Here is a 24793-nt window from a genome sequence, read left to right as displayed (position 1 = left end):
CAGTGATGCCTTCAGTTTGGTTCTGGTTCAAGCTAAACCAGATGGCAGTTCAGTTCAGGCTGAACAACGCCTAATCTTTGCTGAGCCCTAAATATGTAGTTTCATAAGCTAAGCAATCAAGCCTAGAGAAACCCAGAGCAAACAGGCAGTCATTTTAGGTTTATTTATTAATCTGAGAATCCAAACAGGAAGCAAGCTTCCAAAGGAACAGTCCATTAAGGCTGGTATAGTCAGTAGCAATAATAGAATTTGCTAGTGATCATATCCCTCGTAGCCTGGTTCATAGATAACATGATATAATATGGAATGCATTGCTGTTTTTATATGTAATGATTTGCATTTGTAAGAAAAGTGACATAAACATTTTATAAATGAAATAAATATATATAGTGTAAAATGGCCCCAAATATTTATTTTTCAATGTTCACATATCAACAAATTATGCACAGAGATTGAAATAAAATGTAAACATCACATTGTATACATTCAGCATTGGGTTTCAATGTGGTTTTAAATCAGTATAAGGATATGAATGAAATGGGTAGTATATGGGTGTAAAGGACTTTGAATAAATAGGCGTGTGTGTTTATATGTGTGTAGGTGTAATACTACCCTCTAGTGGCTCACTGAAAGCTGCTTGCATCGTGTGTCAGAAGAGCTTAATAATTCTGACTACATTTAAGGATGGTCAGGATGTGCTAACATTTACCTTGATGTCACAAAAGCTTTATGTATGTCTCTATTCAACTTTGTAGCTTAACTTCATTTCTCCCATAGTCTTATTTGCAACAACACACTCTGACATCAGCCAGGTGAGACTCAACTGAGACTCAAAGCTCTGTGCATTGCTAGAGAAGTTAAATGCTGTTTCCATTGCTTCCAGATATGCATATATGTCTTACAAAATGGTGAAACCACAAACCCAGAAAGCTGGAAGCTGCAGGAAACAAACCAAACACCCCTCCTCCCCCGAAATAATCCATCACCTCTTTCTTCTACATCCCAGCCCCTAAGCAGTCCTTATTTTAACAGTGCTCCAACGTAACTAAACTATTAACCTAATAGTGCTTTCCATCTGCCTGTGCATAAGAGAAGTACTTGATGATTCTCCTCCCCAGTAAGTACTTGATAATTCTCCTCCTCCAGCCACACTAAAATAATTCAGAGTCATTATCAATGTCATCAGCTAAAGAAACTAATTCACATCATTAGAGAGTATCAAAGCATCCAACAATGTACGGTTATTCCAGGAAGTCATTTCAGAAGCAACAAATAGAATAGCAGCTAAGGTTAAGAAGTGGGTGAGTGGTATTGGGGCAGCACATTGGCCCAGTTATTTGTAGATTGCCACCCAGAACACTATAATTGGCCGGTATCTCTAGTGCAAAATCATCTGATTATCAAAAAAGATAGTGTGTATCCTGCATTGTTGTTTTATACTGTATAATAACAACAACAACAACAACAACAACAACAACCCCCAGTGAGGCACTACCTTGGAGTGGTTGTGGGGCTTGTGTGCTCTGATGAAGGTGAGAGCTATGCCAGAGGTCCAACCATACTGGACAGGCCTCACCAGAGGAGCCAGACAAAGAGTGCCTCCCCCATCAACAATATGGTGAGACGTAACTTTAATAAATCTATACCGGATCGGTCGTCGCCTGGGTCAACAAGGACCGCGCCAGATACTATAGTCCCTGGACATCTGGTGGCAAGTGGGCAACAGGACTCAGGATCTTCAGTTGAGCAACCAGGGCTGGAGACAGCAAAGTTACTGGAAGAAACGTCGCTTAACCAGAAAAAATATACGAAAAATGCCAACAAGGAAATAATGATCTGCTATTACAAGTCTAGTCCAACTAGAAGAGGTTATTTAAAAAGAATGTACCAAATTTGGAAAGAGAAGCATCCAGACACAGAAATAACAGAACAAAGGCTAGCAGACCAGAGAAGATTCATAATAAGAAATAAAGTATTCACAGGAGTAGAGCTGGAAGAACTGCAAAGAGCAACACAGGCTCAAGATATGGAAGAAGAATTATCACCAATTGAAGAAGTTGCTCAGGCGCAGGTGGAGGAGGTGTTGGAAATCGAGGATGCCACTGTTGCTGAACTGTTTCAAAATCAAAACCAGGCAACCTCCCCTTTGCCTTCACCTCAAAAACCCGAATGCCGTTTAACAGAAAAGCAACAAGAACTAAAGCAAAAAATATCTGAGCACATGAACCAAACAACCACCAGGGTTTGACTTCAAGCTCTAAAAACAGTTGCCAAAAAACAACTTGCTCAGGCATTAAAAGATGTCAATGCTGCACTTGCAGAAATAACAACCAAGAATTTGCAAGAAACAAACCAACTAATGTACAGTGCAGCAACAATAACAAAACAAGAGCTCAGATATAAGATCAGTGGACCTGTAAAAAAAGAAAGTAGTACATCACCTAAATGGAAGATTAGATTAGAAAATAAAATCTCCAGGCTTAGATCAGATGCTAGTAAATTGAAAGATATGAAAGACAAGAAGCTGAAGAATGAAAACACCAAACAGTATCTGATCCAAAAATACCACCTAGATTCAAGAAAAATTAGAGAAGTCCTGGAAATAATAAAGCAGCAAATAACAGCAGTGTCAAAGAAGATTAGCAGATATGAAGCCAGAATTACACAACACAGGCAAAATCTCCAATTCCAGTCGAATCAGAGACATTTCTACCAAAGCATAGAAGGAGAAACTGCAAGAAACCTAGAAACACCAAATAAAGAAGAAACAGTGCAATTCTGGCGGAAATTATGGGACAATCCAATAGATTATAATAAAAAAGCAGGCTGGATGAAAGAGGTCAAAAAATGTAACCAACAAATGCAAGATCTAATAATAACACCACTTAATAATGCTCTTTCACTTAATAAGTGAAAGAGCAAAGAAAATTAAAAATTGGACTGCGCCAGGCGACGACGAACTGCATGGCTTTTGGCTTAAACACCTAACAAGCCTTCATAAACAACTATCAAACAGTTCAATCACATTATGAAAGGCGGTGATATTGAACAATGGTTAACAACTGGGAAAACTCATCTCATCATGACAGACCCAGCAAAAGGTGCAGTTCCAAGTAATTATAGACCGATAACCTGCCTGCCAACCATGTTCAAATTATTAACTGGAATAATAGCAGATGAAGTGATGCAACACTTATTAACTAACAAACAGCTTCCAGTTGATCAGAAAGGAAATTGCCCGAACACCAGAGGCACAAAAGTCCAGCTGCTGATTGACAAAATGATTTTAGAAAACTGCAAGAGAAGAAAAACAAATCTAAGTGTTGCATGGATTGACTACAAGAAAGCCTTTGATTCATTGCCTCACACATGGATACTAAAATGTTTAGAAACAACTGGTGTCAGCAAAAACATTCAGATATTTATAAAAAAAGCAATGATCATGTGGAGTACACAGTTAACAATAAATGGCAAGACACTTGGACAGGTTAGCATTAGAAGAGACATTTTCCAAGGGGACTCACTATCCCCTCTATTGTTTGTAATCACCATGACCCCACTTTCACAAATACTAAACAAAACAGGCCTCGGATACCAAATATCTAAAACATCAAGTAAAATCAACCATCTGCTGTACATGGACGATCTGAAGTTGTATGGAAAGTCCCAGTCAGAAATGGAATCACTGCTAAACACTGTCCGTATATTCAGTAGCGATATAGCAATGGAGTTTGGACTAGACAAGTGTGCTGCATTAATAATGAACAGAGGGAAAATAAGAAAAACAGAAGGAATAGAACTGCCCAATGGAAGCAAGATCAAGAACCTGGAAGAGAAAGAACGTTACAAATACTTGGGCATTCTCCAGGCTGATAACATCGCACACACTGAAGTTAAAAGAAAAATTGGAAGTGAATACATCAGGAGAGTTAGAAAAATCCTCAAGTCCAAACTCAATGGCGGGAACACCATACAAGCCATAAACACCTGGGCTATACCTGTTATCAGATACACTGCAGGAATAATAGACTGGACCCAGGCAGAGCTAGAGACGCTAGATCGTAAGACCAGGAAAATCATGACCATCAATCATGCTCTGCACCCCCGCAGTGATGTCGATAGGCTCTACCTCCCTCGCAGCTCAGGTGGAAGAAGAATGCTGCAAGTCCATCAAACAGTAGAGGAGGAGAAAAGAGGCCTTGAAGGATATATAAAGGACAGTGAAGAAGATGCACTTAAAATCATCAATAATGAGAAACTATTCAACACCAATGGAACAAAACAGGCCTACAAGAAAGAACAAGTCAAGAACCGAGCAGAAAAATGGAAAAATAAGCCACTGCATGGTCAATATTTGCACAATATAAGTGGAAAATCAGACATCACCAAGACCTGGTAATGGCTAAAGAATGGCAACTTGAAGAAAGAAACAGAGGGTTTAATACTGGCTGCACAAGAACAGGCACTAAGAACAAATACAATGAGAGCAAAAGTAGAAAAATCCACAACAAACAGCAAGTGCCGCCTTTGTAAAGAAGCAGATGAAAAAGTGGACCACGTGATCAGCTGTTGTAAGAAGATCGCACAGACTGACTACAAACAAAGGCATGACAAGGTAGCAGGGATGATACACTGGAACATCTGCAAAAAATACAAGCTGCCTGTAGCCAAGAATTGGTGGGACCATAAAATTGAAAAAATTGAAGAAAATGAAGATGTAAAAATATTATGGGACTTCCAACTACAAACAGACAAACATCTGCCACACAATACACCAGATATCACTGTAGTTGAGAAGAAAGAAAAACAAGTCAAAATAATCGACATAGCAATACCAGGGGATAGCAGAATAGAAGAAAAAGAAATAGAAAAAATCACCAAATACAAAGATCTACAAATTGAAATTCAAAGGCTGTGGCAGAAGAAGACCAAAATAATCCCAGTGGTAATTGGCGCCCTGGGTGCAGTCCCAAAAGACCTTGAAGAGCACCTCAACAACATAGGGGCCACAGAAATCACCATCAGCCAATTACAAAAAGCAGTTTTACTGGGAACAGCCTATATTCTGCGACGATATCTATAACCATTGACAATAAAATTCAGCCATCCTAGGTCCTTGGGAAGGACTCAATGTCTTAATAAAACAAACCAGTCAATAACACCTGTCTGACTGTGTAAACAAGAAATAATAATAATAACAACAACAACAACAACCATCCCAGGTCCTTGGGAAGGACTCGATGTCTGGATAAAACAAACCAGTCAATAACACCTGTCTGACTGTGTAAACAAGAAATAATAATAATATCGCACAGACTGACTACAAACAAAGGCATGACAAGGTAGCAGGGATGATACACTGGAACATCTGCAAAAAATACAAGCTACCCGTAGCCAAAAATTGGTGGGACCATAAAATTGAAAATGTTGTAGAAAATGAAGATGCGAAAATATTGTGGGGCTTCCGACTACAAACAGACAAACATCTGCCACACAATACACCAAATATAACTGTAGTCAAGAAGAAAGAAAAACAAGCCAAAATAATCAACATAGCAATACCAGGGGATAGCAGAATAGAAGAAAAAGAAATAGAAAAAATCACCAAATACAAAGATCTACAAATTGAAATTGAAAGGCTGTGGCAGAAAAAGACCAAAATAATCCCAGTGGTAACTGGCACCCTAGGTGCAATTCCAAAACAACTTGAAGAGCACCTCAGCACCTTAGGGGCCACAGAAATCACCATCAGCCAGTTACAAAAAGCAACTTTACTGGGAAGAGCCTATATTCTGCAACAATATCTATAATAACAGAAACAACATTGATAATAAAATTCAGCCATCCCAGGTCCTTGGGAAGGACTCGATGTCTGGATAAAACAACCCAGTCAATAACACCTGTCTGACTGTGTAAACAAGAAATAATATAATTTCTGTTTTAATTGTGAACTGATTTTAATGGTTTTGTTTTAATTGTAAACTGCCCTGAGCCATTTTGGAATGGTGGTATAAAAATCAGATAGATAGACAGACAGACAGACAGACAGACAGACAGACAGACAGATAGATAGATAGATAGATAGATAGATAGATAGATAGATAGATAGATAGATAGAATACTGGATCAGTTATGTCGGACCACTGGATCTCTATGAGGAGTTTCTTTTGAACCCTTTACTTGTCCTATTCTTTCTGGCTGTCTTTCTGAGCACAACCCTGCCCCTCCTATCACCTATCCAGCAATGCAGTGACAGGGAGTTTTTCCAGATCTCCTGCCAGTGGTAGCGCTTATGTGGCAGCTCTCTGGAGGGCTACCAACGTCTACCACAGAGCACTGCTGTGTAGAGGAGGGGGCACAGCAACTTTACAAGAGGCCATTATGAGTAGAGTTGCCTTGCCTCCCAAAATTTTGGTTTTCACCCAGATTTTAAGCATCTCACCGGGATTGCATGTAAACCCCGAATATGGAACCCTAGTTGTGAGGCACATGGCTGGTGGGTGCCTAGGGTCTAGCACTACCAAGCATGGGCATGGGCCATGACAAGTTGTGTGTACTTCAACCCATTTTGTAGCTCTACCCAACTCCTGTGCTTCTTCTGTCCCCTTGCTGTAAGGACATCTGGTCCCTCTTCCCCATGAAGTGCTGCTCAGTGGCAGAACATGGTAGCTCTTCAGCAAACCGCTACATGATCCAGCACTGATTGGGGCACAGTGATCTGCATGACCTCAGGACAGAATCATGTTATGCTGGAGCTGGAAGAGTCTTTGGCAATATTCTAGGGTTCCTCTCTGCTAACTGGACTCAGGGTCTGTAACTGGAGATTGTCTTCCACTAATTAGGCAAAGAGGCACCTTTCAAAGGAGTAATTCCCTTAGTGGTGGAGAGCAATTGGCCCTGTTCAACCCCAGCACAGCATCCCTTTAGTGGCTCTGTCTCTCGTGTATTTCTTCTTATACTGTGGCTGAATTTAGACCTAACACAAACCGGAGTTAAACAGGGCAGAGGTTGGAACACCCTTATGTGTGAATTTGTGAAGCAGTGGTTTCGAGCTGAAAGTGACCTGTGGTTTGATTTGCCAAACTCCAATTTGAACCATTGGTTTGCAGTAAGGTTGCCTGCTGAAACCCAAGTTTTGGCTGCTGAAGCATTATGCCTGATCCTCAAAGCCACCATAACCAAGGTTTTATGCCAATTTTGAAACTGCAATCATAGAGACAGCAGGGCATACCCACCCGGGCTCATGGCCACTCCATGGTTGCAGCGATTCTTTCTGGCTGTCTTTCTCAGCACAACACTGTCCCTCCTATCACCTATCCAGCAATGCAGTTGCACATCTCATCCCAAGCTTGTCAGCCTTTTAAGTGACACAGTCACACAGGGGCATTCCCTCGTCCCTTGCTCCCCCCACCTAGCAAGCAGGAGAGAAAGGAGGTGGGATGACAGCCTGGCACTAAGTGCTTTGTTCCTTGAGAATCAAATGACAATGATGTATGTTCACAAGCACAAACACTCCAGGTGGCAACATAAGCAGGGCACCCCATCACAGCACCAGGAGGGAAACAAATAGGGGGGGGGGTACCCGGGGTCAAGTACATAAGAACAAAAGAACAGCCCTGCTGGATCAGGCCTAAGGCCCATCTAGTCCAGCATCCTGTTTCACACAGTGGCCCACCAGATGCCGCTGGAAGCCTACAGGCAAGAGTTGAAGGCATTCCCTCTCTCCTGCTGTTGCTCCCCTGCAACTGGTACTCAGAGGCATCCTGCCTTTGAGGCTGGAGGTGGCCTATAGCCCTCTGACTAGTAGCCGTTGATAGACCTCTCCTCCATGAACTTATCCAGACCCCTCTTAAAGCCATCCAGGTTGTTGGCTGTAACATTGTGTGGCAGAGAATTCCACAAGTCAATTATGCGTTGTGTGAAAAAGTACTTCTGTTTGTTGGTCCTAAATTTCCTGGCCATCAATTTCATGGGATGTCCCCTGGTTCTAGTGTTATGTGAGACTTCCTTTCTCCACACCATGCATGATTTTATAGACCTCTATCATGTCTCCCCACAGTTGTTTTTCCCCTAAACTAAATAGCCCCAGGTTTTGTAGCCTTGCCTCATTAGAAAGGTGCTCTAGGCCCCCAATCATCTTGGTTGTGCTCTTCTGCATCTTTTTATGTTCTACAATGTCCCTTTTTAGATGTGGTGACCAGAACTGTATGCAGTACTCCAGGTGTGACTGTACCTGGGTGGGCGGACCACTCTGAAAATACATGATCTCCCTTGGCATGCCCTCATTCAAGATCATGACCAACTGCCAATTGTGGCTGCTCCGCTGATATCCTAATGCTTTGTCCACAGTCTGGCCATGAAGCCTGCCGTGGCAGGTAGGTGAGGTGATGCCTGTGGGTGATGGGGGACAGGTAGGATGCCCGCAGGCACAGACATAACTTCACCTCACCTCACGGACCACACTTCACTTCACAGGGGTCAGGGTGAATGCTGGAGTCTTGTGTGTGAAACTGATGGCACATGATCTTGCAGGAAATAATTGGAATCAGCTGACAAAAGAGAGGGTTTCCACATAGAAAATAAAAATAAAATATCTAAACTATTTAATTAATAAAATAAAAATAAAATATCTAAACTATGAAATATCTAAACAGTTCAACAAGTAAAAAACTACAAGTGTGTCATTCTGATGCCAGAATCTCACAACATATAATTTTGGTGCATGGCAACCACCAACACACCGTGCTATGAATGTCACCGGAGTTGTTAACTTATTTATCATTTGTCACCTTTGGTTAATGATTTTTAATGTCTCTGGGATTCTGGGATTTTTAACCTACTACTTTTCAGGCTGTGTATGCCCTCCTCATCTCCCCAGGTGGCTGGCTTCAAACAGTTCCTAACTCCATAGAACATGGGAAGCAGCAAGACTGGGTACAGAATTGAGGCAGGTTCATATATGCCGGGGTTTCCCTTCACTCATCAGATCCCCAGGCTCCTCTGTGCTAGATTTTGGCATGACCCCTCTATTTTCCTGGTTTTGAACCTTTAAGCAGACTGCCTTCTTTCCTCCTCAGGCCTGGGTGCAGGGTGAGCCCTGCCTCTTTGGAGCCTCCTTGCTATCTCGTTTTGCAACAGGCCCCAGAGCTCCTCCACCTCCACTCTCCTCAGAGCCCTGGGGAAGTATCTTAGATATGGGCAGGTGTATCCCTGGGCCTGCCTCTCTGGGAAAGAGCATCTGCATACTTTCATGCAGGAAGTTCTAGGTTCCCTCCCTGGCATCCCAGAGAGAGTGCCAAGACAGACTCTTGCCTTCAACCTTGGAGAAGCCGCTGCCAATCTGTGGAGACAGTACTGAGTTAGATGGACCAATGGTCTTCTATGTTCCTAAGTGGTGCAGTGCAGATGAGTGGCTTACCTGCGGGCTCCCTGACAGCCTCCACCATGAATCTGGCACTCTGAATCTGGCCCAGAAGTAAAGTGGCAGCCAGTGAAGCTGCTGCTGGATAGGTGTAATGTGTGTGTAGGGAGCAACTAGAGCCCAAAAGTATCCTTACAACAGCATTCTGAACCTGTTGACATTTCCAAATCACCTTAAAGGCAGCCCAATGTGAAAAGTATTAGGAATGCCAGGGATTGGACCTGGGTTCTTCTACATACTGCACAAAGCATGTGCTTTACCATTGAAAAAGTATATGTAGTTTCTCCTCACAAGATAAAATACATGCATTGTTCTCCATAGTGGAAAGCTAGAAAGATATTGCTCCTGAGGAAAAATCTGGCAAGAAGCAAAGGATAATTTCTATAATGTTGCAGATTACAATCTTGTCCCTCCAGGAAACATAGTAGAGAGGATGCTGGAATCTCTCCTGAAAGTTACATTACTCTTGTCTCCATATAAAAGCTTGTGATGACAATGTGACAGTGTTACAATTCTTTATGACCATAGAGAGCCTGGGAATGCAAGGAGAAAAATATCTATATAATAATTTCTGGAATACAATAAGCAGCCAAGTGCCAGAGGCGAGCTGGGTCAGTTGTAAATCTGAGACTGTACTGCCTTCCTTTCCAATTTATGAAGCAGGGAGGGGTCTGCAGAGCAGTAAATCTCCTTTCCTGATATTCATTACTTGCATGGGGAGAAAAATTACAAAGATGAGTAGCTTCTCGTGAAAGATGAAAGCCAAATGGGCAAAGCAAAGATAAACCATAAACTGGAGATAACGCCAAAGCGCTGAAACCTCAGCTGAAACACAATCTGAACTTTGAGGAAATTTCAGAATTCAAAAAGTTGCTGTGCTGACCCTCAAATGGCCTCCACTCATCCTCATTGGTCAGCTGAGCAGCAGGGCCGGGCACAGATGATGGGTCAGGAGTTCAGAATGCTGAATGGCGGCAGCAGGCAATTCCACCGATTTTAAGAGTCATACTTTGCTTCCTTGCTGCCCCTCTGCTCCAGCGAGCACCAGCCACCATTGACCAAGGGTGATTTAATCTCCTCACATCTAGAACTGAGGCCCACAAGGAAAATAACAGAAATAGGGCAGGGAACAAGCGGCTGAGCCTTTTTCTTTCTGAGTGGATGTGGATAGCCATTTTCTAACATTTTGTTTTAACATAACGGTAAAGTGTGTCGTCGAGTCGGTGTCGACTCCTGGCAACCTAACATACCCATACTCAAAATGTAACGTTCCCCACTACATATACCAGGATTGCAGGATTGCACAAAGAAAAGAAACTATACCTGCTGCAGGTCTTCTGCTGTTTGTTTGCCTTCTCCTGTGGCATCTTTATAGGGCAAAATAAAGAGTTCAGCAGATGTGGGTAAACCTGGCAGGATTGCCACCAAAATGTGATTGCTGGAAATTCCAGTTGCCTAGTATGCAGAAAGAAAAAGTGGCCGTAAATAGAAGTGGAATCACAAGCTTTGACCATGACTTAAAAGAAAAACATTGAATGAATTTTGGCAGCGGTGGGAGGGGGGTGTCAGTTCTTACTCTGATTCCATCAGATTAGCAGGAGGCAATTTCTTTTACAATTGAGCTACATAACCACTTGACTTGATTTAAATGGGAGAAAATCAGATGAAATTCAAAAATTCTATCTTAACTCATTTGTGGATTGGTCTAGGTTTTTAATGGCATACTCATTATCCCAGCTGAATTGCAACCAATCCATGCGGGGGAGGGGTTACTTCCAAGATCTAAAATTTAAATGCTGCAGTGTCAAGTCCTTTAAAATGCACAAAAATGGAGAATGGGCCTTGAAACTCTTATTTTTGCATGTTATGTTTGCGTCTTGACCCTCTAATTTCAGCTGCATTCATATCTTTATGGAGCCAAATAACACACTTTATATAACCAGTTTGAACATAAGATCTGTTTTTCCCTATATGCATTCCTCAGTAGAGAATTTTGGAGAATGATAAAGGAGCTTAAATTTATCTGCTGTGCTTTCCATTAACTTTTTTTAATAAAAAAGCACTGTTTTAATGTGCATAATCCCTCATGCTTATAGCTTACCTGCAAGGGAAAAGAATTAATGCATATAAATGGCAGGAAAAGAAAGCTGCAGCAAGGGCAAATTGCACATGGACAGTGGTTGTTACTAAGGATGGAAATCAAAACAAAAAGACTGGGCGGGGGGAATTAGCCCATAAATGCTGCCGTGACCAAGGCCAGGTAAATCATCAAAATCAAAGGTGAAACTCAGGAGGAGGTAATTTCAGGAGCACATGCCCAGGTTAACTATGGAAGTTACCTAGGCTAGTTACAATATCCACTAGAGATGTGCAGAACAGCCTTATGTCAATTTAGGAACCGACCTGACACTTTAGGGGGTCCATGATTCAATCAGAGATGGGGTTTTCACTTTGCCTTGGACCAATCTGAAGCAGTTGCTTTGAAGCAAAGTTGACGCTTCACCACTCACCCAGCACTTGAAGTCCTTACCAGACCAGGCAAGAGACAGAATGGAGTTTGTTCATTGTGCTCCTGCTGGCAGCTTGATATTATTTATTTTATTTTATTTATTTAAATTAAGTAATTTAAATAAATTAAACTTTCTGGTTCTGTTGTTTCTGAGGTGTTCTGAGTGTAGATTCTCTGGTAGCATATGAGATTTTCAATACAAACCATAAATCCACTCATTCGCTACTGGAGAATCTACACTCAGAACACCTCAGAAAAAACAGAACCCTGTACCTGTTGGAACCCTATGTGCAAAACACCGCCACTCACTCTGGGCCACCCCAGCACTCCCCAAGTGCAGTTATGGGGCTGCTGAAACTTCCATGATTCTCTATGGAGAAAAACTTCAAAGAGATGTGTAAACCTCAACAAATCACCAAAAATCAGCCCTCTGCCCAAATCCTTTGAAAAAATTCTGGTAGCTTCCTTCCCTCCCTTGGGCACTACCATCAACCCCACACCACTATAGGCCACTCCTTTCCCCCCAATGTGAAGCAATACACCTCCATTATACCTTATGGGGAAAAACCTTAAAGACACATAAACTTCAACAATTCACCAAAAATCAGCCCTTTGCCCATTCCCTCTGAAATTGGGGTGATAGCCTCCACCCATTAGGCACTACTACTCCATCCGACTCTTTTGGCCCTGGGACCCATTTTCTTTATCCAAATCGATTCAGATTTGGATTCAGATTAATTCGGATCTGAATTGAATCTGGGGTGATTTGGATGGGTCAGATTCAGACCCAAAAATGAATTGGGGGTGTTTCAATTTGGATCTGAATTGAAACACCGAAAATCCGAATTGCACACCCCTACCATAGGCTAGGAGCAGCTACAGAGAAGGCCCGGATCCAAGTATCCACCAGACGTACTGATTGTAACTGGAGACGGACCTCTCCAGATGATCTCAATGTGCGATGGGGATCATATTGAAGAAGGCACTCTCTAAGGTAGCCCAGCCCCAAGCCATTCAGGGCTTTAAAGGTAATAACCAGCACTTTGTATTTTGCCCAGAAACATATTGGCAGCCAGTGCAACTGTTCTAAAATAGGCATAATATGGTCTCTCCAGGTTACCCTAGAGACTAGTCTGGCTGCTGCATTTTGAACTAACTGAAAGTTCTGAACTACATACTAAGGCAGCCCCATGTATTACGCATTGCAATAGTCGAGCCTGGAGGTTACCAGCTGATGCACCACTGTTTTGGGATTGTTCTCTTCAAGGAATTGATGCAGCTGTCAAATCAGCCGAATTTTGATCCAGGGTGAGGCCTGGATCCAAGAGCACTCCCAAGCTGTGTACCTGTTCCTTCTGGGGGAGTGTAATCCCATCCAGCACAGGAAGATCTAACTCATCTTTCAAATTCCAATCCCTTACAATGAGCACCTCCATCTTGCTTGGCTTCAGCTTCAATTTGTTATCCCTCATCCAGCCAAATACTGCCCATAGGCAGGCATTTAGGAAATGAATGCCATTTCCTGATGATGATGATGATGATGATGATGATGATGATGATGAGAAGGAGGAGGAGGAGGAGGAGGAGGAGGAGGAGGAGGAGGAGAAATAGATTTGGGTGTCATCAGCAGACTGATAACCCCCTGCACCAAATCTCCTGATGACTTCACCCAGTGGTTTCATGTAGATGTTAAAAAGCATTGGTGACAGAATGGAGCCCTGAGAGACTATATAATAGCTCCCGTTTCGAAGAACAACCGTCACCACACCTTCTGGAATCTACCTGAGAGATAGGAGTGGAACCAATGCAAAGCAGTGCCTCCTATCCCCAACTCCCCAAGGCAATCCAGAAGAATACCATGGTCAATGGTATCGAACACTGATGAGAGATCCAAAAGAACTAACAGAGTCACACTCCCTCTGTCGACTCCCTGGTAAAGGTCATCCATCAGGCCAACCAAAGCAGACTCAACCCCATAGCCTGCTCTAAAGCCAGTCTGAAATGGGTTTAAGATCAGATCTGCTCAGCTTAGGCCCCACAGATATTTTTGGATGACAACTCCCATAATCCCAGCCACAGTGGCCCATAGCCAGGGATTATGGGGATTGTAGGCCAACATCTGCAAGAGGGCAAATGTTGAGCAGCCCTGGTCTAGATCATTGGTTTCCTCCAAAACTGCCTGGAGCTGGTTAGCCACCACTCTCTCAATCACCTTGTCCAACCATGGGAAATTGGAGACCAGCCTATAACTATCCATCTCTGAGAGATCTAGGGAAGACTTCTTAAGAAGTGGTCTAATCATAGCCTCCTTCAAACAAGGAGGCATCCTACTCTCCCTCAGTGATGAGTTAATTATATTAATTAGGCCATCCCCAACAATTTCCCTGCTAGATAGAAGCAGCCAAATCGGGCAAGGATCCAGAGAACAAGTGGTAGGCCCACACTGCCCCAAGCAGCTTGTCCATGTCCTCAGGCATCACAGATTGAAACTGATCCAATCTAACACTGCAAGAGGGATTGCTGGACACCACCTTAATAGACTCTGCAAAAACAGTGAAGTCCAGGTAGGCCTGAATACAAGGGATTTTATCTGCAAAGAACCCACTAAAAGCATTGCAGCAGAACTAAGTCACCGAGGACTTGTTTGAAATGGAAAGAGCCTTAATCAAACTCCTCACAACCCGGCTGTGCTTCCCGGGCTTAAAACAATTTCTGGCAGGGCAGTCATGCAAATGGCTGGGAACTGCCATCTTTTCTAGAGCTGTGGCCATGTATGTGCCCTTGAAAAAACTAAAAATCCCAGGAGCACCTGCACCTTTCCTACAACAGCAGGGTGAAACCTTCCAGAACTCATTTTAAATTCCAGCAGCAACCACTTCCATTGCTGCTCCCTCACCGCTGAGAGCAACTGTCTCCAGCCTGATTTGTGTCTCCTTCCTAGTCCAGTAAATACCTTCAGGTCTCAGGGGAGCGGTAGACAGGAGCAGCTACTGGCTGAAGCAAAGCTACTGGCTAAAGCAAAGCTTCAGCAGCCTGCCTGAATTGGCCTGTCAGCCTGAAATGAAAAGCAGTTAAGTTCTAATTCAGTCAAATCTGAATTGGGATCTACACAGGAGCATTGCCACAATTGGATGAGTGTGTGCAAAGAACACATGCCATGGGGTGCCAAAGGGCTGTTCAACCTGATGCTCTGTTCCAGCAGACAAATGTACAGGCTTGGAGTCATTTGAGGGGTCAGAAAGCAAGACCTTATTTGAAAGGGTCATCAAGTTTTTGCCATGGTGGCCCCTTAAGTGGTGCTGTGTGTGTGTCCTTTGGCCAGCTGAGAGGCAGCTGTGCAGGATGCCAGGCAGCAAACTCAGAAGGAATCCTAGCTCAGCAGGAAACAAAAACAAAAAATGACGAGCAAGAGAAGTGGCCTAGTGGAGTGGGGGAAGAAGAGGGCTGAGAAAACAGGTGGGGGGGGCAGAAGGGAAGTAAGCAAAGCGATGGGGAGAGGGGGAAGAAGAACAGCAATGAAGCAATGAGGGGGAGGAACGGCAAGTGAAGGGGGGAAGAGCAGCAAGCAAAGTGGAGAGGGAAGAAGCGGCTAGAGAAGGGGAGATGAGGTGCTCTAGATTTTGCAGTCAGGATGCCTTCCACCTGGCTGCACCACTGCTTTCAAAGCTTCACACAGCTCTAGAATCTGCCCTAATCTTGTTATTCTTGATTCTTGTGTGCTACAGGTTGAATATCCCTTATTTGGACATCCAGAATCCAGAATGCTACAAAATCCGGACAACATGGCATTAAAAAAAACACAAACACACACACACGCCTCAGCTCACTTTAAAAATGCGGTCAAGCCACATTCCTCAGGGCCATCCCACCCCCTAGTGATGTGCACGGTCCGGAGAAGTCCGGACGGGCACCGAAGGGGGGCCTTGTTTTTAGGGCGGGGAGGGCTTGCTTAGCCCTCCCGCCTCCTTGCCCCCGCCAGCGCCCGTATTTCCTAGTATAGGGGCACTGGAAACCAGCCGCCCCCCCCCACCGCCGCCACCGCGGCGAAAGAACTCCCCAAGCCAGCCCTCCCTCCCTCCCAGCTAGCTGGCCGCCCACCTGCCCGCCCTCCCGCCGGCTCGCTCACCGTTCACCGTATAGAAAACGAGAGGAGCTCCGGCACAGAGCTCCTCTCGTTTAGAAGGCCTCCCGCAGAATGGTGTTTTGCGCGCGTGCATGCGCGCGCCGCAAAGCACGCCATTCGCCGGAGGCCCGGTCTACCCGCCGGGAAAGGGCCGGGTAGACCGGGCCTCCGATCGCTGGGTAGACCAGGCCTCCGGCGATCGGAGGCCCGGTCTACCCAGCGATCGGAGGCCTGGTCTACCCGGCCCTTTCCTGGCGGGTAGACCGGGCCTCCGGCGAACGGCGTGCTTTGCGGCACGCGCATGCGCGCACGCAAAACACCATTCTGCGGGAGGCCTTCTAAACGAGAGGAGCTCTGTGCCGGAGCTCCTCTCGTTTTCTATACGGTGAACGGTGAGCGAGCCGGTGGGAGGGCGGGCAGGCGGGCGGCCAGCTAGCTGGGAGGGAGGGAGGGCTGGCTTGGGGAGTTCTTTCGCCGCGGCGGCGGCGGCGGGGGGGCGGCTGGTTTCCAGCGCCCCTATACTAGGAAATACGGGCGCTGGCGGGGGCAAGGAGGCGGGAGGGCTAACCAAGCCCTCCCGCCCTTAAGGGCATACCCCCCACCTGGACCCGGACCAGGCAGGGCCGGACCGGTCTGGCAGTTTGGCCATTCTTTGGAATGGCCGCCGGACCGGTTCGGGCACACCACTACCACCCCCACCCCCCTCAGGGCCCCAGGCCGGGCCGCCATCGCCATTGTTTTTCATCCCCTAACACACACACACCCGCTGCCAGTGTTTTTGCCCCCCCCGCCGCCACCATTGTTTTCACCCCCACCCTTATGCACCATTGTTTTCGCCCCCTGCCACCGCTGCCATTGTTTTCGGCCACCACCACCATTGTTTTAGCCCCCCACCGCCTCCTGCCTCACTGTATTGTTTATGGACGATTCCAAAATCCGGAAAAGTCCAAAATCCAGAACACTGCTGTTCCCAAGCAGTCTGGATAAGTGATATTCGACCTTTATTTAGAAATATACGGTTTAAATCATAGGAGGGTGGAATTATTTCTGTACTACAAAAATGAAAGTAGATTCTGAAAAATAAGTGGGGCATTGAGTTTTCAAAATAACACTCATTTACAATTACAAACATGCCTTTTATGGAGACAGACCATTGGTGCATTAAGGTCAATGCAAACTGATGGCAGTAAGGAACCCCCAAGGTTTCATGCATTTCCTGTCCTTACTTGTCAATGCCAGGGATTGAACCAGGGACCTTCTGCATGCAAAGCACATACTCTACCACCAAGCTACAGTCCCTCTCCACAGCCTTGCTCTGCCCCCAGAACTACTATCTCAATACCACCAATGCGACAGCAGTAATATCACAGACAAGTAAATTATTTTTCCAACATGTTATTTTATCCAGTGGTTCTCCGATACTTCCTTGATTTGTGTTCTGGAACACCTATTCTATAGAGAAAATGTAGCAATGAAATGTGAATTTCAATAGTATATTCCATTGCTAAGCAAAGGCAGCTGGGGTGATTAATGAACTACATTATCAGAGTCAGATAAAGGGCAGCCATCAGTGACCTAGAAAGTCTTGCTACTACTGTTTGAATGTTAGCACAGGCATGGAAATAATGTTATACTGAAGCAACATAAACTGAGGGAAAATAAGATGAAGACAAAACAAAACAAAACACCAGTATCTCACTGCACATATTTAGCATGCTGCAAATGAAAAACACCTTGGTAGGGATGCAAGAACAAGAACAATATGACTAGTTTCAAGGAAGAGTTGTGAGCCCTAAGAATGCACCAGGTGCATAGCTCTAATAAGGGCAGGAAGTGCTGCTGTACATGGGCCACCAATGCCTGGGGGCCGCCTGCTGTGCCCTCACACCACCGCCCACTGATGGACCCCCACTTGCTGCCCATCCGCCACTCACCTGCTGCTCGTGCCACCTGACCTCACTTTACCAGACTGTACCATGGTCTAATGATGTCACCACACTGGTGCCTCTTTCTGCTGGGATGTGGCAGCGTGTTCACATTGGCACAGTGATGTCATCAGACCACATCATGGTCTGGCAATGGGTGGCCAGGCATCACAAGTGGTGGGCGAATGGCCAGGCAGTGGGAGCCGCCTCAAATCTCACCAGGATTGCCTTCAACCTTGCTATGCCACAGGAATACATCACGTATGTTTCTTGAATTAAACAAGTGTTGCTTCCCACATTAACCTTGTAAAGTCACGGGTATACTCCTGCAAGTCATTCCCATATCTGAAACCAGAGTTTCTGCAAGAAACTGCTCCCCAAGTTGTTGGAAACACTATGCTGGGGGAGGGGGAGAAGAATCAGTTAGAACAGACAACATATTTCCTCCTTTACCTCAACAAGAGCAGTCTTGATGACTCGACTGATGTCCCGTCTCCATTCAGGGATGTCTGGGTTGTATTCATCCAGATTTGGAGAGAAGGATAGTCGTAGAGATTTAAATTGCTCTAGGAAAAAGAATGGCAGGATTATTATGAGTTAAAACTCCTGAGACGTGGCTACTGAATTTTTAAAAGCTGCTTGACTTACTAATCAATTAGATTGATGAGTTTATTAGACAGCTGAGTTTTATTAACATTCAAATTCTATGACTTGCTGTGCTGGCAAATAAATTGCTAGAAGATGTACCGATTGTTCCATCAGAACACTAACCATTTTGGTATACTAGTCGGGCATGCAGGGTTTAAAAAAATACATCCTGTTTTGTGCATTAGGATAATATATGTAATTATCAGAATCTAACTTTTCATACAGAGCTAGGGGTGAAAAAATAATATAAAACTTCATGGTGCCAGCATCAAAATGAGATGTGCCTAGAATATCATGATTTTTGCATGGACTGGTGTACCATGATTTTTGCAGCAAGAAAATGTGGAAAAGGTAAAATAAGGGCATATGAAAAGGTAAAATAAGGGCATTATATGAGTTAACTTAAATACTGCTTTAGTGTCAAACAAAATCCACAAAATGTGGTGAGGCAGATTTTCAGCAATAATAAACCTATGGCTAACATAATGCCCTAGTATTGGTGTATATGAAACTAATGTTTGAATGCATAACATGTATTTACTGCTTAAGCTTTGACACTTGACATATGCTGCTTGACATGAGCTACGCCATCTTGAGTTTGATAGGCTGGAATTAATCTTTCCCCTAGTAGGTCGATTTCCCCACAGCAAGCAAAATTGTATATTTAGCAACCAGACCACAAGGGTTGGAACAACAAGATAGAACCAGCTAAGGCCAGATGCTTACACGCGTGTTCTGTAACCGAATCTTAGGAAACGGGAACTTAGACTAAACCACTAGCAGATTGGCCTCTTGTGTAATACTGAGTCATTATTTGTAATCTGCAAAGCTAAGTCTATAAATGTACTGGTTGTGCCTTGAGCTGGGGTTCTATCTTTGGTGTGAGCTAAGATAGCACCTTGCTTTTCCTAGGAGCAATAAACTATTGATCTTAAGACCTCTCGCCTGGGTTTGATTGATTGGACTCTATCCGCCCAGGGAACGAACCTTCCCGTTTGGGAACCAAGGGGTAAAGGAGAATACTCCAGTATGGAGATAACTTGAGATTATTTTCACAAGTTCACTGGAGAAGGTAATAAGCCCCATTTTTTTCTTGTCACCCTTCAAAATTACTCCTGGGAAATAGGACACATGAAATATTTGTCTCAAGTCCACCCCCTCTCCCCCTGCTCACCAAACCACTTTGGAAAGATGTGCACAATGACATATTAAGGCTTGGGTTTAGCCTAAAGTCTGGGAGTATAGCTTGCGAATCCGATTCACTACAAGTTATTTGCAATCTGGCCAAAAAAGGGAATGATACCAGAGCCTCTGTGGCTGTAGGAATCCGTCCTTGGATGTCTATCTTTGCATGATTTTTGCATTGTTATATTTTCAGTGTGCGGCAGCTGTGAAAAAGGCAAATTCCATGCTGGGGATATTAGGGTGGGGAATGAAAATAAAAATGCTAATATTATAATGCCATTATACAAATGAATAGTGCAGCCATATTTGGTGTACTGTGTACAGTTCTGGTCACCATATCTTGACCAGAAAGAAACTGTAGGGCTGCAGAAGAGGGCAATCAAGAAAAGAAGCAGAAGAGGGCAATCAAGATGATCAGAGCCTGGAGAGCAACTTCCTTTTGAGGCAAGGCTACAGCATCTGGAGTTTTTGAGTTTGGAAAAGAGGTGACTATGGGGAGACATGATAGAGATGACTCTGGGGAGAAAATTATGCATGGAGTAGACAGTGGACAGAGAGAAATTTTTCTCCTTCTCTCACACCACTAGAACCAGGGGTCATCCCATGAAAGTGATGGTCAGGAAATTTAGGACCAGCAAAAGGAAGTACTTTACAATCATCTTTGCATGATTTTACACATTGTTATATTTTATGAATAAGAACATCAGACTGCTATGCCCACTATTTGGCATTATTGGAAAGATTTCCAATACAGCAGCTGGGAGCCCCAATAGTCAGACTTCTGACTAAAATGCATCCCAGGCTAACTTGGCAAAGGGGTACCTTTTAATGTGGTGATTCTCTTTATTTAGCAGGGGGAGAGTAACTGGCCCTATCCACCCCCAGCACAGTACCTCCAGTGACTGTTGCTGGTGTCTATCTTATGTTTCTTTTTAGATTGTGAGCCCTTTGGGGACAGGGATCCATCTTATTTATATATTATTTCTCTGTGTAAACTGCCCTGAGCCATTTTTGGAAGGGCGGTATAGAAATCGAATTTATTATTATTATTATTATTATTATTATTATTATTATTATTATTAAATAATAAAATCACCACTGTCCTATCAGAAATCCTTCTACTTCAGATAGTAATATCAGCGGAAAACCAGCCCTTTCTCTCTAAGCTGGCTGAAAACCTGGATTTTCAGCACTGAGCCTCCAAAATTGGGTGGTGGTAGGCAAGGTAAGCCCCCAGAAAGCACACATTGGCCCAATGGGTGCTTCTAGGGGGTCACCCTCAGTGTTCTCTCTAATTTTGTTTTCATCTGTGTGCAGAATTAGATTTGTTCTTGGCAGCAGTATCAAGGCAATGTGTGTGCGCATGCATCCGGGGTGGGGCATTTCTGATTCAATCTGAGCAGGATCTAAAATTAAGTGAGTGGACATCAAAAATGTGTGAGTGCATGCACATGTGCATGCCTTAGCAGGAATACTGGCCCCCTCAGTTTCAGGGGTGTAGTTAATTAAAGGCCTGCAGCCGGCTTGGAAATACTTTCTCCAATAAGGATTATTGGTTAAAAATTTTTTTCCATATCACTATCGGATAGGCATTGATCCAATATTTCTGGTATGCACAGGCCTAGTACATATGTACAAGCTGGCTTGTGAATTATTCATTGCATTCATTTTAAAAGTGAACTTGGGGTACAGGCCTCCTCAAAAGCAGCATACACATAGGAAGTGCCTTACATAACATGTGAACGTACATAATATAGCACAACGTGAACATACATGCATACAGATGTGTGTGAACATACTGTACACAAATTGTATGTGCATTGACCATAACCTGTTAATAGGGGTAGAATAAGCTCTTAATGTAAGTAAGCCCAACAATTTATGAACCACCAGTTTATTAAGTGCTAGTGGTCTATAAACTATCCTACTGAGATTTCTTTACTATCAGGCAACGCCCTCATTTCCATTGGTTACTCTGATTTTTTGTTTCCTTCTATATCTCCCCCATATGCAGGCATCTGATTAGGAAGTTTGTCTTTTGAAAGAATGCAAATGAAACACCCCAAAACTAGGGATGTGCAAAAATGGATATTGTGTTTTGTTTCAGGTTTGAAACAAAACACAGATGGCCAAAACGTTTCATCAAAACAGTGGTCGAACCAGTTGTTTCGATGGAACAAACTTCGAAATGCTTTGAGTGTTTCAGCCATAGGGAACAATGGGGAAACTCAAAACACTCCATTGTTTCCCATGGGTAACTCCTAGGGACCCCAATGTGGGTTGAGTAGTAGGGCATGATGGGGATCCTATGGGGGTTTGGGGGAAAGATTAGAATTGTGTTAAAAATCTCCATCTTGCCCATTTCTTTAGTGGGTTAGGTAGTATGTAACACCCATCATGCCCTGGGAGGAGAGCTGGTTATGGGAGGAGAGCTGGTCTTGTGGTAGCAAGCATGACTTGTCCCCATAGCTAAGCAGGGTCTGCCCTGGTTGCATATGAATGGGAGACTTGATGTGTGAGCACGGCAGGATATTCCCCTCAGGGGATGAAGCCGCTCTGGGAAGAGCAGAAGGTTTCAAGTTCCCTCCCTGGCTTCTTCAAGATAGGGCTGAGAGAGATTCCTGCCTGCAGCCTTGGAGAAGCCGCTGTCAGTCTGTGAAGACAATACTGAGCTAGATAGACCAATAGTCTGACTCAGTATATGGCAGTTTCCTATGTTCCTATGTTCCCTACCACGCAACCTACTTTGGTGTCTCTAGGAGCTACCCATGGGGAACAAGGGGCTGTTTTGGGTTTCTCCATTGTTCCCTATGGCCAGAACAAGCTGCACTCACAGAGTGGACACAAGTTTTGCATTGCAGTTTGCAATGCATTTTGCAACCATGTTTTGAAAAACACTACATAAGCACACAGTAAAAGGGAATCTGTCCCTACACACATTTCAAACACAGTCCAAAAATGGCCAAAAAAGAATCACTGATCCAGAATGCACTGCCAGCCACAGTTCCTGTGCTGCAGTAACATCATTGCACATGTTGCTCTCTCACACACAATTATGACTCCTTACCTCCTAGCACTGCAAAGCTGCCACAGCAGCACCCTTAGCAGCAAGCACAGCCATATGCTCAACTAGAGAAACTTCCTTTGGGCTTACCCCTCACAGCCAATGGGAGCACAGTTGCCATGACAACACCAAGCCAACCAAGAAGCAAGGAGATTGCAAGCAAATCAGAAGCCAGTGCCATAAAACCAATCAGCAAGAGAAAAACAGGCCAGCAAAATGGCGCTCAAAACATTTTGACTCAGAACAGGGTTGTTGTGTTCCGAGCTCAAAACAGGCCTTGTATTTAAAGAGTGTTTTATTTCGAGCTTGAGACACTTGAAATGGCCCCTTTCAAGTTGAAACATTTTGTTGTTGAAACATTTTGCACATTGCTATTCAAAAATCCCTCAAAATAAGTGAGGCAGCCTGTCAATTACTTTAAAGTGCTGAACAGTGGGAGAACCAAGAATGGGGATTTAAGAGAAATCTTATACTGGGCTCAACATTTGAAATACAGGAGGACGGTACTCTGTGCAAGCTAGACATCAATGAATTTGCAGTAGCTTTGAGCACCACATGCAGCAAATTTACATTTTCAGCTCTGATTTTTCTCACTGAAACAACTTTGGGAATGTTGAATGGAGGAATGCAAATGTTAATTGCACTTTGGTAGCGAATACATTTCATTCTGATTGCTGGGGGAGATGAAAACATCTAAGCTCCACCTCAAGTCTTAATATCTCAGATGGATCTCCTAACCATGACTATTATGTCTTAAAGTAATTGCCAGGTTGATTCAATGTGCAAGCTGTTCTGGTGTATGTAAGATGATAATCTGGCTTCATATGTTTTTGATCAGGGCACTAGTGCAGTCTCTTTTTAATGAAGTCTAGGCCTGACCTGTTATGGACTTGTGGTACCAAGCATGAATTGTCCCATTTTCTAAGCAGGGTCCACCTTGGGTTGCATTTGAATGGGAAACATGTGTGAGCACTGTAAGATATTCTCCCTTAGGGGATGGGGACACTCTGGGAAGAACATCTTCAAGAAGGTTCCAAGTTTACTCCTTGGCATCTCCAAGATAGGGCTAAGAGAGACTCCTGCCTGCAGCCTTGGAGAAGCCACTGCCAGTCTTGGTAGACAATACTGAGCTAGATGGACCAATGGTCAGACACAGAATATATAAGGCTGCTTCCTATGAGACAATTATTCTACTGTTCTATATACAAGATGTGATGTACACTCAAGTGCAATAAAATTCAGGGTTGGTGTGGAGCTTTGGAACTGACTTTGGGGTTGTAGTACCCTGGGTGTCATAGAATGATAAGTGACTTGAATGTTGTGTATCCCAGAAGCAAGAGTTTTCTTGAATCTAAGTGTGATTTTCAGGACACAAAATATAGATGAGCCTTTATATTCAGGGTTTTCCCCTCAAGGTTTTGCCCATTTGTGGAGCACCTCCCTGTATACCATTTCAGTTATCGCAGGGTGTGTTTTAGTTATTCATGGGTATACCCCCCTAACTGAATTGGTATACAGAGGTGCAGCCTGTCCCATTTCGTCTCTTGCATGCATCTTTAAACCTCCCCGTGTAACAGATGAGAAGTGGAGAGGATGGCTATTTAAACTTTAAACCTCCCCTCCCATTGCGGGGGGAGCAGGAATGGAGCCAGCCAAATGGCTGCCTGGGTTTGGCCCTGTCCAGTGGCCCCTCTAGTGACATCTCGTGTGTGTGATGTCACACACATGGGGCATGGTTCGGGCTCTGGAAGAGCCCCAAGAGAACTTCCCCCACCTGAAAAGGACAGCGGAGCGCTCACTCAGGGCCTGGGCAGGGAGAGTTCTCTCAGGGCTCTTCTGGAGCCTGAGCCACGCCCCCCTGTAGGCTTTGGTGCCCCCTTCCATTGGTGGCCCGGGTTCTTTGAATCCATTTGCACAA

The 24793-nt window shown here is 44.1% G+C and overlaps 1 protein-coding gene across 8 annotated transcripts in view; it reads right to left on the bottom strand.

Annotated features, from left to right (window-relative positions):
* The window catches only part of SORCS1 (sortilin related VPS10 domain containing receptor 1), a 664028-nt gene that overhangs the window by 38629 nt on the left and 600606 nt on the right, over positions 1-24793 (bottom strand). For all 8 annotated transcript variants that reach the window (XR_008318829.1, XR_008318830.1, XM_053305813.1 and 5 more), the window contains exons 22-23: positions 18432-18544; positions 10745-10876 (exon numbers count right to left, since the gene is read on the bottom strand). Coding sequence is in view for 6 of the 8 variants with exons in the window: in XM_053305813.1 (XP_053161788.1) it covers positions 10745-10876; positions 18432-18544 (245 nt within the window). In the remaining 2 variants the exon portion in view is untranslated. The remainder of the gene's footprint in view (positions 1-10744; positions 10877-18431; positions 18545-24793) is intronic.

The sequence above is a fragment of the Hemicordylus capensis genome, chromosome 3 (assembly GCF_027244095.1).
Source record: "Hemicordylus capensis ecotype Gifberg chromosome 3, rHemCap1.1.pri, whole genome shotgun sequence".
NCBI classification, from domain to species: domain Eukaryota; kingdom Metazoa; phylum Chordata; class Lepidosauria; order Squamata; family Cordylidae; genus Hemicordylus; species Hemicordylus capensis.
The sequence above is the reverse complement of the archived record's forward strand: the minus strand, read 5'-3'. Positions and strand labels throughout refer to the sequence as shown.